At 32.4% G+C, this 19,387-nt stretch overlaps 2 protein-coding genes and 2 long non-coding RNA genes across 5 annotated transcripts; 1 reads left to right on the forward strand and 3 right to left on the reverse strand.

The window, feature by feature from the left end:
• Positions 1-1,379, forward strand: LOC142227539 (uncharacterized). 2 transcript variants are annotated; one of them, XR_012719892.1, is made up of 4 exons: positions 134-199; positions 319-480; positions 545-650; positions 716-1,379. It is a non-coding gene; the product is annotated as an uncharacterized LOC142227539 (long non-coding RNA). The 2 variants fall into 2 exon arrangements; XR_012719891.1 differs by having other exon boundaries at positions 1-480.
• Positions 1,380-3,437: 2,058 nt separating this feature from the next.
• Positions 3,438-15,366, reverse strand: LOC142224361 (uncharacterized). The gene is made up of 5 exons (XM_075294135.1): positions 15,136-15,366; positions 13,127-13,208; positions 12,676-12,729; positions 4,696-4,737; positions 3,438-4,639 (listed from the first exon to the last, which is right to left on the reverse strand). The coding sequence occupies exons 2-5, from the start codon at positions 13,161-13,163 to the stop codon at positions 4,110-4,112; spliced, it is 663 nt and encodes a 220-aa protein (XP_075150250.1). The 5' UTR covers positions 13,164-13,208; positions 15,136-15,366; the 3' UTR covers positions 3,438-4,109.
• On the reverse strand, positions 7,624-8,258 carry LOC142224362 (uncharacterized). Its single transcript, XR_012719128.1, has 2 exons — positions 7,888-8,258; positions 7,624-7,830 (listed from the first exon to the last, which is right to left on the reverse strand). It is a non-coding gene; the product is annotated as an uncharacterized LOC142224362 (long non-coding RNA).
• LOC142224563 (uncharacterized) lies at positions 13,201-15,129 on the reverse strand. The gene has a single exon (XM_075294349.1). It carries the CDS (start codon positions 15,127-15,129, stop codon positions 13,201-13,203), a length of 1,929 nt encoding a protein of 642 aa, XP_075150464.1.
• Positions 15,367-19,387: the final 4,021 nt, after the last annotated feature.

Genomic DNA, 19,387 nt, shown 5'->3' on the forward strand with positions numbered 1-19,387 from the left:
CGCTTTAATTAAGACTGACTCGTTAGCAGCATGCGAGCGCGTTTATATATGACGGTGTGGCAATACGAGAACATTCTGGTAGCACTACAATATTCTGGCAACGCCAGAACATTCTTAGACAATGCTAGAAGGATCTACGACCATTCCCAATAAACACAGGATGAGCGTTTTTCAAATGCAACAACTTTTCAGTTTGAGGGTAAATATAATTTTCAACATAAATTCAACTTGACTTGAAATAGCTCATCTTCAATACATCTTCAAATTGTTTGCGAATTACTTCCAATTTGTCAAAATGTTGACGAAATCTTTGAAAAGGTGTTGAAGATAATATGAGAAAACTTTGACAAAACACTACCCTAAAATGCAACGAAAAAACCATGTGGTTTTCAATACTTATTTGTGCAACGAAGTTCGTGGTCAATTGCAAGAAATAAAAAAATGGAAAATTTTAGACAACCAAATAGTTTATAAAAATAGGTAAGTGAAAATAAAAAATGAAATAAAACTTTAAGGAAGTCACTAAATGTATACCTCCTTGCAGAAAACTAAAATTATGGATTCTACGTTCTTGAAAACATTAAAAAGCTGACCAATGAAAAAATGGTGGACAATTAACTGGAACTGCTTCAAATAGTTTATAATAATTGGTACGTCAATATGAAAAATTAAATCAACACTTTAAAGAAGTCACTAAATTTAAATCTATTTGCAGAAAACTAAAATCTTTGGATGCTACATTCTTGCAAACAATAAGAAGCTGACCAATGAAAAATGAGTGGCTTATCACAAGAAAAAGTTTCCAGAAACATTACAAGTGCAACCAATTAAAATTGTTAAAAACAACAAATTGTTGAAATCAACTGGATGAAAATGTGCATCACATCGTCAGTTTAATTCATATGCTATTATAAGTTTAAAATGGATATTTTGTGAATTCCTTCTGCTGGAAATCAATTCTAACACGCGGTCCAGTACGTTCCTAATTTCAAATTGCAAATGAAAAAATGAATTGCAAATGAAAAAATACGGTCCAATGATTCCACCAGCGTACAAACCACACCAAACAGTGCATTTTTCGGGATGCATGGGCAGTTCTTGAACGGCTTCTGGTTGCTCTTCACTCCAAATGCGGCAATTTTGCTTATTTACGTAGCCATTCAACCAGAAATGAGCCTCATCGCTGAACAAAATTAGTCGATAAACACATTTCGAACCGAACACTGATTTTGGTAATAAAATTCAATGATTTGCAAGCGTTGCTCGTTAGTAAGTCTATTCATGATGAAATGTCAAAGCATACTGAACATCTTTCTCTTTGACACCATGTCTGAAATCCCACGTGATCTGTCAAATACTAATGCATGAAAATCCTAACCTCAAAAGAATCACCCTTTATATTTTTTTGATAAAAATAAATAAATTATACAAAATTCATAGAATTTTGGCTTTGACTTTCAATTTGAAGTGGGGATATCATTCATACACGCTCACAAAAAATCGCTTCTGTAGCATATACTCCCAAACATATTTTGCTTCAAGCATATACATTTTTGGGTATTGCCCAAACATTTATATGTTTGATCTCTTCCAATATATAATATGTTTGAAAGCATATTGGTCTAAACAATATATGTTTGGGTAGTCTAAGTTCCAAACATTTTGTATTTTTGCATCCAAATTCAATAATGTTGTCTTCCAAAAAACAATATGTTATTATGTGAACATATAATATGTTTGGAAGCATTTTGCACAAAAAATATTATATTTTTTTTTTTTTTTTTTTTTTTTGCAGGAATAATAGATACATATTTACAAATTCATCTTAATTCTACACACCCGCGAAGCCCTTAGGCTTGTCTGCAGGATAAAGATAGATTAATAATTATTTGTATATATTTTTTGTATTTAATACTGATTGATTAAAAAATTGACTTCTACTCTTAAATCACAATGAAGTGTTTGGTACATATTTTTAATATTCAATAAGTATTTATAAAAAATTCTCTAATGCTTAAAAAAATTCTCCCAAACAATATTGTGCTCAAAATTTTATTTATTTATTTATATATTTACAATCATAATGAATTATGAAAATAAACAGGTAATATAGGTGCTAACAACATAGGTTTTCGACCTGAATGCTCAAAATTTTGTTTCTGCCCAATTGTATATTCCCCCACATCTTTCTCACTTCCACGAGATTTTTTAGTTCTTAGCACCTTTTTCTGTAATACAAACATTGTAGAAGAAATTATTCAATTGTATGATTTTTTTTATTTTAATTTTACCTTTTGCCGGACGGGGATTCGAACAGCGGACCACACAGTTTGTAAGGATCAAAGAAGTAGCTGATCAATTGCCCAAGGAAAAATAAAATGTTGATTTTGTAATAACAAGCAACAACCACCAACTTAATTCAATATCGCTCCGTTAAATAGCGCTCCAAGCTACTAAACACATATATGTTTATAGACTATTTCTAAATTAATATATGTTTGCATCCAAGCATATTATATTTACAAACATTTTATGTCCCAAACATAATATGTTCTAACATATTAACATATATGTCCCAAACATGTTATGCTAGTTTAGGAACATTATATGCTTGCACTCAAAAATATTGTGTTTAAAAATTTGTGTTCCAAACATATAATGTTTATAGCCAAACATATGAAAAACAGTCTTTTTCATCCGTGTACAAATTTAGGTTGAAAAGTATTTGCAACGATGTTAATTTTGAATTTGACTCGCATCGAAAATTGTTTGACAAATTATTGAGTAGCGATGCATTTCAATTTGAGGATAACACTTGAGATATTATTGCTAATGTGTTGAATTTCACTGTTGAGGGTAATGTCTGTTTTTTGTTGAGAACGCGATTTTCTCAACAATTTCTCAACTTGAATATTACCCCAATAAACACAAACGTTTGAAAAATGCTAAATTTCAACAATTTTTCAAACATTTTTTCAAAGAATTAGGGTAATATTCAAGTTGAGAAATTGTTGAGAAAATCGCGTTCTCAACAAAAAACAGACATTACCCTCAACAGTAATTTTCAACTTATAAGTAATAATTTCTCAACAATAATTGTTGACTGGAGAAACACATAAAATCAACATGAAAGTAATTGTTTACAAATTTGAAAATGATTACCAATAAATAAGAGAATAAAGGTTTTAAAAGTTGAATCTGATATCAAATCTAACAATTTTTTTAAAGGAAAACAATTATAAATGAATGAAAACAAAATCGTATTCGTTTAGAAATTTTATTGAAAATGTTGCAAAGTGTTATTGGTTTCAACAAAAGTTCAAATTGAAAATCATTTTGTTTGCAATAAAAAATAATAAATTTTCAGTTGAAAATATACTTCCTTGTCATATGATTTTAAGCAATATCCTACACGGAAGGCGAGAAAAGTTAAATAATTTTCAATAGTATTAAAACACAAATAATGTATTACCTTTTATTTTTCTTAAAATTCATTATTTCTGAAAATACTGACATATGGACTTATAATCGACATTTGTAAAATGATCACATTTGAAATGAAACATGTTTCTATTTTCTCTTAAATATATAGTAGAATTCATAAATTTGTACTGCATATTAATATATACATACATAGATCTTTTTTAAATATACGAATGTATGTTCATGAATATTATATATTATTAAATATACTATTAGTTTTATACTATATTATGTATCGATATTTCCATTCTATGGATGGAAGTTTTTATGTATATATTAATAAGCTCAAAGCTTTTGAAAGTACTTTGTACGAATGTTTCAATTTTTGGTTAAAACGATTGTCTTAAAAAAAATATAGAATAAAGGCATTAAGTTCGAGTTTAGCCGCTAAAGTGAAAACTAAATCAGTAAAAAAGGCATAAAATTATACATATTTGTTGCAAATTTTATTATAACTTGATGGCGAATATCCCAAAGCAACATTTCATAAAGTTTGTGTTTCTTAAAATGGATTATTAAAGAAAAGTAGTCGTGAAAAAATGAGTGATGAAATGAATGATGATTTTAGCGGCTAAACTTGAACTTAGTACTCATCTTTAAGATTATCTTTTACACTATTTTAGCACTTAAAGTGGAATAAATTCTATTAAAGCAGAATCATCGAAAGTTGATTCTAAGGATTCATTTTCTTTCCCCTTATACGATTTTCTTTTTTTAAGTCTTGTGCTTGCGTGTTGAAAAAATGAAATACAAGTTTTTTGGAATTCAACGTCATTTCCCAGCGGATATTTTTTAAAATAAACTTGCTTTATTGCAAGTGTTGTTGAAAGTGGTCGAACAGGACTCTTAGCTAGAGTACCCTGCCAAGACATTTGTTGGGCTACTTGATCGGAAATAAGACGTCTCCAGGATGTCTTTATAAAAGTGACGGAGCTGTTGAAAGTCTCGGATGAAAGTTCCTCCACAAATGCGCTAAATGTATTTTCAGAATTTTGGATAAATTTTTCGAAATCTTCAAATTGGTTCTTTGACGAGAATGGAATTTTTGGTATAACCGATGTTTTCTTGGACGGATGCGCCGATGAATTAATTAACTTTATTTCCTCCATAACTCTGCGCAACATTTTTTGGTTTGTTTCTTGAATTACTTTTATTTCTAAAAGAAAAGTTAATATTATTTATTGTTACAATGGTTACAACAAATTATCTTACCTTTTAATAATAAATGTTGTGCCTCGTGGTGGGATCGTATTTCTGAAATATATGTTTAATATGTTAATTTTGAGTTTCTTAATAGGTTTTAGAACATTTCTGAAGTATTGATTAAAGTATATACGGCCGTACTCTCAACTGTAGATTGCGTAGAAACTTCTATTATGTAATAATAATTGTTTATAGTACCTTCTACTTTTATTAGTTTTTGGTAAAGGAACACATCTAAAGGGTGATTCTTTTGAGGTTAGGATTTTCATGCATTAGTATTTGACAGATCACGTGGGATTTCAGACATGGTGTCAAAGAGAAAGATGCTCAGTATGCTTTGACATTTCATCATGAATAGACGAACGATCTGCCACAACGTCGAATTTTCAGTGAATGGGCCCTAGAAAAGTTGGCAGAAAATCCGCTTTTTTATCGACAAATTTTGTTCAGCGATGAGGCTCATTTCTGGTTGAATGGCTACGTAAATAAGCAAAATTGCCGCATTTGGAGTGAAGAGCAACCAGAAGCCGTTCAAGAACTGCCCATGCATCCCGAAAAATGCACTGTTTGGTGTGGTTTGTACGCTGGTGGAATCATTGGACCGTATTTTTTCAAAGATGCTGTTGGACGCAACGTTACGGTGAATGGCGATCGCTATCGTTCGATGCTAACAAACTTTTTGTTGCCAAAAATGGAAGAACTGAACTTGGTTGACATGTGGTTTCAACAAGATGGCGCTACATGCCACACAGCTCGCGATTCTATGGCCATTTTGAGGGAAAACTTCGGAGAACAATTCATCTCAAGAAATGGACCGGTAAGTTGGCCACCAAGATCATGCGATTTGACGCCTTTAGACTATTTTTTGTGGGGCTACGTCAAGTCTAAAGTCTACAGAAATAAGCCAGCAACTATTCCAGCTTTGGAAGACAACATTTCCGAAGAAATTCGGGCTATTCCGGCCGAAATGCTCGAAAAAGTTGCCCAAAATTGGACTTTCCGAATGGACCACCTAAGACGCAGCCGCGGTCAACATTTAAATGAAATTATCTTCAAAAAGTAAATGTCATGGACCAATCTAACGTTTCAAATAAAGAACCGATGAGATTTTGCAAATTTATTGCGTTTTTTTTTTTAAAAAAGTTATCAAGCTCTTAACAAATCACCCTTTATTATTACTAATTGTAGAGAATGCTCCTAAACAAAAAAAAAAAAAAAAAGTATATCTTGTGTTATTACATTATTGTTGCAAGTTTGTTTTTTTTTTAACTTAACATAGGCGAACATTTCCAAGGAAAAATCAAAGAGTTGTCGCGCGCATAATGATAGATCATTTTGACCTCCATGAATTAGAAGCACCAACGAAGGCGATGAAAAAGGATTGCATGGAAATGCTGGCCACAATATGATTACATCTAAGAAAACTACTTTTCTCATTGATGGGGAAAATTATTGGAATATAAAAATAATAATCATAGAAGACTTTTTGCTCTCAAAGTTATGCACAAATCCGAGATGAAAAACAAACATTTGTTCATGACAGAATGTAAAGCCTTGGCAGTTTCCCGCAGCCCATTTTGTGTCAATCTTTTCTATTCGCTGCAATAGATTCGTATGTGTATCTATTGAAGAAGTCATAGTCATATAATAATGTATGTCTATTTGGACAGCCCTAGCCCGATTTTATGTAGCCAATGTAGCTTTGGTATTGCAACATGGTATAAAAATAATTTGTGGTATGGAATCACCTGAGAGCAAATGTGAAACATCATTAAATGATAAAGAAAAAAATGATGATAGTAAATTACCAGGTGTTACACAATACTTCTCAGCGGAGGAGATTAGTTTTGTCGCTGCTAGTACCCCATACCTGTAATAATTACATCATACTTGTGCTTTCGCGGACTTAATCAAAATTTCTTCACCAATGGAAGCAGACTCAGCAGCTCCAATTCAGAAACATGTAAAGTTGGCCGACAACGATAATGATTTCAAAGAATATTGCAAAGTGCTTTTAGTATGATTCTGGTGCAGAATTGTTGTTCCTTTTCAAATACAAATAGTGAAACTTTTTTCTTCCATTGATAAAGTTGAATTTCAGAGTAGATTTTAGCTATTCGCATTATTCGAAAAGTTACAATATAAAACAAGTAAGAAAAGTCTAAAGTCGGGCGGGGCCGACTATATTATACCCTGCACCACTTTGTGATCTACATTTTCTATACCAACTGAAATACTTCAAATTTGTTATTTAAGACTTCTTAGAATAATTTTTACTTAAAACTTAAGTTGGTTAATGCCCTGGGGTGGAACACAATGTTAGTAAAAAATATGGGAAACATTAAAATATGAACCAATTTTGAGGCAACTTCGCAAAAGTGTATTTATGATTTATCGGTCGATAGATATTTATTAGAAGTATAGGGAAAGGGGAATCAGTTTTACAAATTTTCGACTAAGCAGTGGCGAATTTACAATGAATATTTTTGTATTTGGATCATTTTTGTCCAAAACAGAAATATATATGTATATATACAAGGCCGTAGCCAGGATTTTAATTCGGGGGGGGTTCAACTTTAAAAAAAAATATTCATATAATGTCATGTGTAGAAAATTTTATTTATGCATAGGTATGTATACAATATTTATATCCTGCGCCACACTGTGGAACAGGGTCCCTGCCAACATTTTTTGAATTTGGGGACTCTTTTGAGAATCCCCACTACGTCGAAAACAATCATATACGACATCAAAAACTCGTCGGAAAAGCGCCGTCACTATTGAGAAGTTGTACCACGTCAAGTTACTACAAAAATGTTTCGCATGAGTGCAATTATTAGGTGCCTTTATAGATCAATTTAGAACGACGCCAATAAGGGACCCTCCAAACAATCAGAAAAAGTGCATTTTAAGATAGTTGTGAAAGAATCATTGTGGTCGAGTAAAACACGTTTGTTTAGATATTTATTAATTTGATTAAACATTTACAAATTCTTAAAAATATAACATTTATACCACTATCGCATTACATTTAACATAATTTTTTGCATTAATGATGATGTTGAGTTACAAGTAGCGAGTTACATGTTGCTGCGTCTATCAACCAGTGTTTTTATTCATAGAGGCAGTGTGTCTGTAAAATATCTGAAAAACAATCACTTTATTCCATTTGGAAAATCACCAAATTGTTCACCAATATACCTTTCACAATTTTAAGCGTATAATCTATGTTTTCAGAACTTTATTTTCGTTTTTATTTAATTAAAATATAACAAGCTGGTTGCGCTTGGCGTTTCACAAAAAAATGGCTTTTTTAACAGTAGGGATGGCAAATTACTTGCATGTAAAGGGTGATTCTTTTGAGGTTAGGATTTTCATGCATTAGTATTTGACAGATCACGTGGGATTTCAGACATGGTGTCAAAGAGAAAGATGCTCAGTATGCTTTGACATTTCATCATGAATAGACTTACGATCTGCCACAACGTCGAATTTTCAGTGAATGGGCCCTAGAAAAGTTGGCAGAAAATCCGCTTTTTTATCGACAAATTTTGTTCAGCGATGAGGCTCATTTCTGGTTGAATGGCTACGTAAATAAGCAAAATTGCCGCATTTGGAGTGAAGAGCAACCAGAAGCCGTTCAAGAACTGCCCATGCATCCCGAAAAATGCACTGTTTGGTGTGGTTTGTACGCTGGTGGAATCATTGGACCGTATTTTTTCAAAGATGCTGTTGGACGCAACGTTACGGTGAATGGCGATCGCTATCGTTCGATGCTAACAAACTTTTTGTTGCCAAAAATGGAAGAACTGAACTTGGTTGACATGTGGTTTCAACAAGATGGCGCTACATGCCACACAGCTCGCGATTCTATGGCCATTTTGAGGGAAAACTTCGGAGAACAATTCATCTCAAGAAATGGACCGGTAAGTTGGCCACCAAGATCATGCGATTTGACGCCTTTAGACTATTTTTTGTGGGGCTACGTCAAGTCTAAAGTCTACAGAAATAAGCCAGCAACTATTCCAGCTTTGGAAGACAACATTTCCGAAGAAATTCGGGCTATTCCGGCCGAAATGCTCGAAAAAGTTGCCCAAAATTGGACTTTCCGAATGGACCACCTAAGACGCAGCCGCGGTCAACATTTAAATGAAATTATCTTCAAAAAGTAAATGTCATGGACCAATCTAACGTTTCAAATAAAGAACCGATGAGATTTTGCAAATTTTATGCGTTTTTTTTTAAAAAAAAGTTATCAAGCTCTTAACAAATCACCCTTTACTTTTTGATGTACCTTTTCATGATGGTTGAAGTGACATTTACGAGTCTGTGGTAACGATGAGGTTGAAATGGAACTTTGAAATGCTGGCAGGGGTATTATAAGTTAGTGCATATGTTTGTAACACCCAGAAGGAGACGAGATAGACACATGGTGTCTTTGGCAATAATGCTCAGGGTGGGTCCCTGAGTCGATATAACCATGTCCGTCTGTCCGTCCGTCCGTATGTCTGTGAACACATTTTTGTGATCAAAGTCTAGGTCGCAATTTAAGTTCAATCGCCTTCAAATTTGGCACATGTTCCTAATTTGGGTCAAAATAGATCCCTATTGATCGGTGAAGAAATCGGTTCAGATTTAGATATAGCTCCCATATATATCTTTCGCCCGATATGCACTAATATGGACCCAGCAGCCAGAGTTTTATACCGATTTTCTTGAAATTTTGTACAAACATAACACTTAGTCGCATAGTCAAGTGTGCAAAATTTGATTGAAATCGGTTCAGATTTAGATATAGCTCCCATACATATCTTTCGTCCGATATGGACTTATATCGCCCCAGAAGCCAGATTTTTGGCCGAATTTTGTTGAAATTTTGCACTAGGAGTACAATTAGTAGTATAGTCAAGTCTGTAAAATTTGATTGAAATCGGTTCAGATTTAGATATAGCTCCCATATATATCTTTCGCCCGATATGGACTAATATGGTCCTAAAAGCCAGAGTTTTGGCCCAATTTGGTTGAAATTTTGCACAGGGAGTAGATTTAGCATTGTAGCTATGCGTGCCAAATTTGGTTGAAATCGATTCAGATTTAGATATAGCTCCCATATATATCTTTAGTCCGATATGGACTAATATGGTCCTAGAAGCCAGAGTTTTGGCCCAATCTGTTTGAAATTTTGCACTAGGATTAAAATTAGTAGTGCCGTTAAGTGTGCAAAATTGAATTGAAATCGGTTCAGATTTGTTCTAATAGCTAGAGTTTTGGCCCAATTTGGTTGAAATTTTGCACAGGGAGCAGAATTAGCATTGTAGCTATGCGTGCCAAATTTGGTTGAAATTTTGCACAGGGAGCAGAATTAGCATTGTAGCTATGCGTGCCAAATTTGGTTGAAATCGGTTCAGATTTAGATATAGCTCCAATATATAGCTTTCGCCCGATTTACACTCATATGACCACAGAGACCAATTTTATACTCCGATTTAGTTGCAATTTTGCACAGGGAGTAGAATTAGCATTGTAGGTATGCGTGCTCAATTTGGTTGAAATCGGTTCAGATTTAGATATAGCTCCCATATATATGTTTTTCTGATTTCGACAAAAAAGGTCAAAATACCAACATTTTCCTTGTAAAATCGCCACTGCTTAGTTGAAAAGTTGTAAAAATGACATTAATTTTCCTAAAATTTTAATACATCTATATCGAGCGATAAATCATAAATAAACTTTTGCGAAGTTTCCTTAAAATTGCTTCAGATTTAAATGCTTCCCATATTTATACCCTGCGCCACACTGTGGAACAGGGTATTATAAGTTAGTGCATATGTTTGTAACACCCAGAAGGAGACGAGATGGACACATGGTGTCTTTGGCAATAATGATCAGGGTGGGTCCCTGAGTCGATATAACCATGTCCGTCTGTTCGTCTGTCCGTCCGTTACCTTTTGTGTAGACATTTTTGAGTCGATATCAGATTTATGGTACAATAGCTTTGACAAAATATTTTAATATTTTGAGAAAGTCTTTAACAACCTCATTTGCTAATAGTCTTTTACAAATGTGGCAAAACAGACATGTTCATGTGGGAAGAAAATCTCGATTTTGTAAAAGACATAGTCAAAAACAGGATTTTATTGAATTTCAAGATTTCGATTTTTTATTTCGGTAGAAAATGTTGTCAACATTTTATTTCTATGTAGAATTTTTGCAAAATTTTATTTTTATAGAAAATTTTGTAAAAATTTTATTTCTATAGGAAATTTTTGCAAAATTTTATTTCTATAGGAAATTTTTTCAAAATTTTATTTCTATAGGAAATTTTTGCAAAATTTTATTTCTATAGAAAATTTTTGCAAAATTTTATTTATATAGAAAATTTTGTCAAAATTTTATTTTCTTTAAAATTCAGTCTCTTGACAATAATCTTCCAGTGAAATTTTTGTTGAAATTTAGTAAAAAGTACCTTTCCGCTCAAAAAATACCTTTTTTGTACTTTCTTAAAAATTGTATTATCCATCCCTGAGTAACTGGCAAAGTGACCAAAATTTTTAAAACAATATGCACGTTTGGAAATATCTCTTTATTGCACTCTCCAAGTGCTTCCATCGCTGAATTAGGTAGGTTCTTTTCGCAGGTTTTGCGCCATTTCATTTACATATGTGTGTTTGGCTGTTTCGTTGTTGTTGCTATGGCCAAACAAAGCGAGCCATGTTCACAAAAAGAACAACAAACACACATAAAAAGCAGAAATAAATTTTCCAAAAATGAAATTTGTGGTGCGAGAACAAAAACAATTTGTTTTTTTCGACCGTCGTTTGACGGGCTTTTCAACTAGTATTCTATGATTTGTGCAAGTTTTATAGTTAAGCGTTTTTCAAAATAAAACCTCCAGCTTTTCTTCAACATCTTCGATAAGATTTTTTTATGCAGCTAAAAATATATATATTTTTTATATAAAAATATTCATTCATTTCGGGGGGGTTTGATCCCCCTCATCCCCCCCCCCTGAATACGGCCTTGTATATATATATGGGAGCTATATCTAAATCTGAACCGATTTCAACCAAATTTGGCACGCATAGCAACAACGCTAATTCTACTCCCTGTACAAAATTTCAACTAAATCCGAGTAAAAAGTTGGCCTCTTTGGTCATATGAGTGTAAATCGGGCGAAAGAAATATATGGGAGCTATATTTAAATTTGATCCGATTTCAATAAAATTTAACACACTTGACTTTGTTGCTAATTGTACTCTTAGTGCAAAATTTCAACCAAATTGGGCTAAAACTCTGGCTTCGGAACCCATATAAGTGCATATCGGGCGAATGATATATATGGGAGCTATATCTAAATCCGAACCGATTTCTTCCAAAATCAATAGGGTTCTATTCTGACCGAAAACACATACTTGTGCCAAATTTGAAGTCGATTGGACTAAAACTGCGACCTAGACTTTGATTACAAAAATGTGTTCACGGACAGCGGACATGGCTATATCGACTCAGGAGCCCACCCTAAGCATTTTTGCCAAAGACACCATATGTCTATCTCGTCTCCTTCTGGGTGTTGCAAACATATGCACTAACTTATAATACCCCGTTCCACAGTGTGGCACAGTGGGTGTGTGGGTATAAAAATACACAGGAAATAAGTGTATTTACACAGGAAAAAAATCGTAGTTTAACGCTAAATTTAATTTATTTTTATTGCAAAAAATTATTTGCTAGTAATTAAATGAACTTTTTTTTAAATATGTCTCAAACATTTTATGAACTAAACGTGGGTATAAAGTTCAACCATCGTACATATAATTTGAATATGAACTAAAGCTTATTGACAATAGATTTTGCATGATTTGCAATAGAATAAAACATAGAACTCACGATTTGAGATCATGTTAATTTTTTTATCATGTTCATAATTGACATTTAGACTGTCCGTTTCGTATTTAAGCAGTTATTTTTATTTACATTTGTTTTTCTTACCTTGTAATAATGAATTTCTTTGTTCTGCATGTTTTATCCTATCTTCTTCTTGATCTGAAATGACAGAAGGATAGAACACTTGTTTAGATAAATGGATATTAGTACATAAAGAAAAAACATGCGTCCATAATTTAAAATATTGCAGTTTACAATAAAAAAGTTTTAATTTTCGACGTAAAGATTGTTTTGTCGATTTGAAAATGATTCAATTATATGAAATTTTGTTTATTAAAAATTAAAAATGAACTGAGCAACAAAAAAAAAATGGTTATCATTTATGTTCACAAAGCTAATTGCTTGGTTTCGAAGTAGGTCGTTTCGAAAATGGCGAAAGATGAAGTTAGTATACAAAAAATAAAGACAACTTTCAAAAGTTAATGAAACTAAATAAATGAATGAATGAAATAAGTATTTTTACTAAATACATTCTTTGTAGGTATATATAAGTTACCTTTTTCTCTGGATCCCGTGGGAGTTTTCGCCATCATACTTTGGAGTTGGATTTAAAATATTTGTTATAAGCCATCATGTATCTTTGTGAATAAGTGGAATAAAAATAATATTATTATTATCCATATTTTCTAACATAATAATTTTTTGGCTAACATCAGTTATGAGATGTTTATATTCTTTTTGTGATAGCGTTAATTTGCAACATGATTGAATGTGAAAAAGGGATGATGTTAAAGGTTCATGAAAAAAAGGACATAAATTCTTGACTTGTCTACTAAGGATCCACACTATACCCAACTTTTTTATAATTTTCGTTATGAGGAAAATTTCATTTCCTACGCAGTAAACGTTATTCGGTTTTTTGTTAGATAAAAAAATGCTATTTGTTTTTATATATTCTGCTTCACCATCCTCTTTAATCCTTTGAGGCATTTCGTATTGTTGTGCGAAATTTATACTCTCTTCAATTAATCGGTTAAATATTTGGGCAACCACATTGTTATTTTTTTTACACTTTCTCTTCAATTTCCCAAGGTGATTTTCAAATTTAAAGGCACTTATTGTTTCTATGCTTCCGAAATTTAAAGCTTCGTCAGCTAAGTGAGTTAAACAATGAGTATTAAATGTTAGAAAAGTTTCATTATATAAACGCGGAATTTTTTTCACGAACTCATTTATGAGCCTTTTTGCACACTCATTATATTCAAGACAATCTGATTCATGCAAAAGTATTCTTATCGCAAGGCTTAACATGAGGAAATGTTCATAACGTTCCTTATCCAAAACATCATTAAGAACATACAATCCGGTGTACAATAAGAATGTTCTTAGCTCAGTAGCTTTAAAGCGATCAATTTCGTGAAGACTTCGAGTTCCTCTTGAAAATTCTTTAGGTAACTGTCGATTTAATGAAAAAAGTTTTGCATCTATCAACTGTAGTTGAGAGTTTTTCAAAGAAAATGGTTGTTTTTTCTGTTTTACCCACGCTTTTATTAACGACTTTACGACTCCAATACATACTATGTGCATATAGTCAAATGCGAAGGTTTTAACAATGTCCACAGGCAATTTTTCTAAGCATAAGGTTTCCTTTATAATGTGATGATTTGGATCATGCCGAAGACGAAAATCTTTATCGTTTCTACTGTCACAATTATTCGTCTCAAAAATCATTCTGCGGTTTAAATAAGATCCTTTTATCGTACATTTTGGACAACTGAAGTAACCAGTATGACCTTTAATGCCTAGTATATAAGAACGGGCAGGAGCATCACATATAAATGAGCGACAAGAAACTGAATAAATAGAATTATTAAATTTTAAACCAATTTCCATAAGTTCTATGAATTCTTCTACAAATTGCTGCATATATAAATTACAGTCAAGTGGTTTGGAGTCTCCGTAATAGGCACCTGCTACCAAAACATCTTCTGTTCCTTGAACGTTAATTAAAATAGGCCATAATTGCAAATTTGAACTCTTAGCGAGTGGTAAACCATCGACATTGATATTAATTTTTAAGTCCATGCCGACAAGTCTTTCTTTTCGTAACAAATCGCATAATCCGTTTGCTATTCCATAATATACGTATTCACCGTCACCCATTCTTTCCACTGGCGCTTTTTTGGGAGTTGATTTTAATGTTCTAACATCAGACGGAAGACCTTTTATGTGTGATGAAAGTAACCTTAACAAACGGTTTACAGCGACGTTGGGAACATTAAATTCCACTGCCCAATTTGCTAACTGTTCTAATATAGTAATTTCTGTAGCTTCTGTGTAAACTTCATCTTCATCAGTAGAAGCATCAGAGGAAACATATTCTGAGTCTTCTTCAACCTCCTCCAAATGCTCCACTTTTTCTGAGAAGATTTCACAATTTTCCACAAATTCTCCTGCATTTTCCGATTTGGGGTCATTATTAGTAAGAGGAACATCATCCCTTTCCAATAATTCACAAATTTGCTTCACTTCTTTTTTAATTTTTATATTCCGAGACATATTTACCTCTTAAGCCAAAAAATGCGCGCTTGGTATAAACTTTTTTTTTTTTCTTTGTTTTTTAGTTCGATACATATTTTCAAATGTTTTTCTAATTGAATGCCAGCATTTTATTAACTTGAGACACGTTTGAATTCGACTTCGGAATGGTGTTGAAATATCATTGTCTTCAAGTTGTGTTCAACTTATATTGATTTTTTGTTGAAAATCCTTCTTGCTTTCAACTTGCAACCAATTTACATTTGATATATGCTAATTTTGTGTTTATTGGGACCCTAATCCTTTGAAAAAATGTTTGAAAAATTGTTGAAATTTAGCATTTTTCTAACGTTTGTGTTTATTGGGTTAAGTCATTCATCTGGTGGCTGCCAAACACATACACACTCACATAGATATGCGCTCGCATTACTACACGAACAATAACAATGAGATGAAATGATAATAACAAAGCAAAGGGGTTGTTATCAAAGAGAGTGAGAACATACATTTCGATATGAAAATAAGCAAACAAAAGAACATAAAAGAAATTCAGGAAAGTACTAGAAAATGAATAGATGATTCCAACAAGTTATAACGAAATTTTATCGTTACAATTTGAAATTTAAATTAACGGAAACTAATTTAAATAAACTTAAATCTATAATTATCAAATTCGTAACAGTATTATAGCAATTTAAAATGGCTTCTTAATTTACTCTTATGTTTTTTTGTTAATAAAATTTAATTAAACTAAATTGGTTTAATGTACAACAATTTTTTGGCGCTGTAGATTGTTATTGCTTAAAATATTTAAAAAAATCCGAAAATTTCGGGATCCCGAAAAAATCCCTGGATTCTGTATTTTAAAATCTCGAATCCCGGGATTTATAAAAATCGATCCCGACTGACAGCCCTAATGGTGATGATGAAGCTAGGCAATGAAGGGAGAATTGTACAGACCTATTTTTCTCTCTCTGGGCAGTAACCAGTAAGACACTTGAGTTAATATTCCTCCCTAGCCTTATGAGCAGTGATGCCAATTTGGTGCTTTTTGATTTCCAAAAAGCACCAAACTGCCTTTTTAGTGCCTTTTCAAAAAAGCAAAACTTGGTGCTTTCTGGCCTTTTCATTTAGTGCTTTTTCCAAGTTGAACAGTAACATATTATCTTCTCATACACGCTCACAAAAAATCGCTTCTGTAACATATACTCCCAAACATATTTTGCTTCAAGCATATACATTTTTGGGTATTGCCCAAACATTTATATGTTTGATCTCTACCAATATATAATATGTTTGAAAGCATATTGGTCTAAACAATATATGTTTGGGTAGTCTAAGTTCCAAACATTTTGTATTTTTGCATCCAAATTCAATAATGGTGTCTTCCAAAAAACAATATGTTATTATGTGAACATATAATATGTTTGGAAGCATTTTGCACCCTAAAATATTATATGCTTAAAAAAATTCTCCCAAACAATATTGTGCTCAAAATTTTATTTATTTATTTATATATTTACAATCATAATGAATTATGAAAATAAACAGGTAATAAGGTGCTAACAACATAGGTTTTCGACCTGAATGCTCAAAATTTTGTTTCTGCCCAATTGTATATTCCCCCACATCTTTCTCACTTCCACGAGATTTTTTAGTTCTTAGCACCTTTTTCTGTAATACAAACATTGTAGAAGAAATTATTCAATTGTATGATTTTTTTTTTAATTTTAATTTTACCTTTTGCCGGACGGGGATTCGAACAGCGGACCACACAGTTTGTAAGGATCAAAGAAGTAGCTGATCAATTGCCCAAGGAAAAATAAAATGTTAATTTTGTAATAACAAGCAACAACCACCAACTTAATTCAATATCGCTCCCTGTTAAATAGCGCTCCAAGCTACTAAACACATATATGTTTATAGGCTATTTCTAAATTAATATATGTTTGCATCCAAGCATATTATATTTACAAACATTTTATGTCCCAAACATAATATGTTCTAACATATTAACATATATGTCCCAAACATGTTATGCTAGTTTATGAACATTATATGCTTGTACTCAAAAATATTGTGTTTAAAAATTTGTGTTCCAAATATATAATGTTTATAGCCAAACATATGAAAAACAGTCTTTTTCATCCGTGTACAAAAATTCAGATTAGACTTTCAAAAGCTTAAGAAACTCAACTATATTGCCAAATAGAGAATTTTATTGTTATGAAGGTGCTATAGATTCTGTTTTTAATCAATATTGGTATTTTAGAGTATTCTTTAGAAATGTCAAGGGACGAGTGACTACACGCTCACAAAAAATCGCTTCTGTAACATATACTCCCAAACATATTTTGCTTCAAGCATATACATTTTTGGGTATTGCCCAAACATTTATATGTTTGATCTCTTCCAATATATACTATGTGTGAAAGCATATTAGTCTAAACAATATATGTTTGGGTAGTCTAAGTTTCAAACATTTTGTATTTGTGCATCCAAATTCAATAATGTTTTCTTCCAAAAAACAATATGTTATTATGTGAACATATAAAATGTTTGGAAGCATTTTGCACCCAAAAATATTATATGCTTAAAAAAATTCTCCCAAACAATATTGTGCTCAAAATTTTATTTATTTATTTATATATTTACAATCATAACGAATTATGAAAATAAACAGGTAATATAGGTGCTAACAACATAGGTTTTCGACCTGAATGCTCAAAATTTTGTTTCTGTCCAATTGTATATTCCCCAAAATCTTTCTCACTTCCACGAGATTTTTTAGTTCTTAGCACCTTTTTCAGTAATACAAACATTGTAGAAGAAATTATTCAATTGTATGATTTTTTTTTATTTTAATTTTACCTTTTGCGGGACGGGGATTCGAACAGCGGACCACACAGTTTGTAAGGATCAAAGAAGTAGCTGATCAATTGCCCAAGGAAAAATAAAATGTTAATTTTGTAATAACAAGCAACAACCACCAACTTAATTCAATATCGCTCCCTGTTAAATAGCGCTCCAAGCTACTGAACACATATATGTTTATAGGCTATTTCTAAATTAATATATGTTTGCATCCAAACATTTTATATTTACAAACATTTTATGTCCCAAACATAATATGTTCTAACATATTAACATATATGTCCCAAACATGTTATGCTAGTTTATGAACATTATATGCTTGCACTCAAAAATATTGTGTTTAAAAATTTGTGTTCCAAACATATAATGTTTATAGCCAAACATATGAAAAACAGCCTTTTTCATCCGTGTATGACTGAACGCGATAAAGACGTCATTTAAACGTTTGTATTACATAGCACAAATACGAAATACTTAAATAGAGGACTTAATCAGCCCAAGTCGTGTTTTAGGACGGTCCTTGTGGCACTTGATACGACAACCATGTCCTGGGGGGTTACTATGTAACTCGATTCGAAAGTTTGAACAGCTCGAAAGTTGTATTCGATCCGAATTTTTCGAATGGGGTATTATTATTAATCCCAAATTTTCGGACTCCACTCATACCGTCCACCAACTTCTGCATATCAAGTAACACTATGACACCTTCTTCTAGCGCCGTGAACGAACATAATTTTGCTGGTCCTCCGCCTGTGCCCGAAAAATTATTTCAATTCTTTCGCAGTTTGGCCTTAAGATGGGTCTTGTGATCTTCCCAAACCTAAAAAGAAATAATTAATTTCCATTTATGGGCAAACTATCAATTGCTTACCTTTTTCCAACCGACCACTTCCCGCATTGGTGGACCGGATGCATTTAGCTCTTGTGTCAATCGAGACCATAAATTATTGGTGGCTTGTTTGGCTTCCGGAGCTTTGATGTAACCCTTAGCCAACTGCGGATGCTCCTTCATAAAATTTAGCATGATCTCAAACTGTCTTTGCTGTTTACATTTTTTGTTGGATTTTCCCTATTAAAAACATTTTTAAAAATATTAATCTACTGATATATATAAATTTAACAAATACTTACATTTTTATGCGTTTGGTGTCAACAATTTAATATTTTATTTTTTTCCGTTAACATAATATCAAACGAGTAGAAATGTTTACTTTCGAGCGACTTTGACATCTAAATTCGAAGTACATAGTGATGCATATACGAAAGTAGAGTATGAGTATCCGATAATCGGATGTGGCAACTCGAAAGTAGCAAATGTATTGGGGAATTGGAGTTAGTTGGTAGGAAAAATCCGTTTTCGTAATATTTAACTTTCGAATCGAGTTACATAGTAACCCCCCTGGAG

The sequence above is a fragment of the Haematobia irritans genome, chromosome 2, assembly GCF_050003625.1.
Source record: "Haematobia irritans isolate KBUSLIRL chromosome 2, ASM5000362v1, whole genome shotgun sequence".
NCBI classification, from domain to species: Eukaryota; Metazoa; Arthropoda; class Insecta; order Diptera; family Muscidae; genus Haematobia; species Haematobia irritans.

Bases quoted from the DNA above. Each gene is read 5' to 3' on its own strand.
- LOC142224361 (XM_075294135.1), bottom strand. From the start codon at position 13,163: ATGATGGCGAAAACTCCCACGGGATCCAGAGAAAAAG. The intron at 12,730-13,126 runs GTAACTTATATA...CTGTCATTTCAG, and splicing joins CACGGGATCCAGAGAAAAAG to ATCAAGAAGAAGATAGGATA. The intron at 4,640-4,695 runs GTAAGATAATTT...CTTTTCTTTTAG, and splicing joins ACAACATTTATTATTAAAAG to AAATAAAAGTAATTCAAGAA.
- LOC142224563 (XM_075294349.1), bottom strand. From the start codon at position 15,129: ATGTCTCGGAATATAAAAATTAAAAAAGAAGTGAAGCAAATTTGTGAA.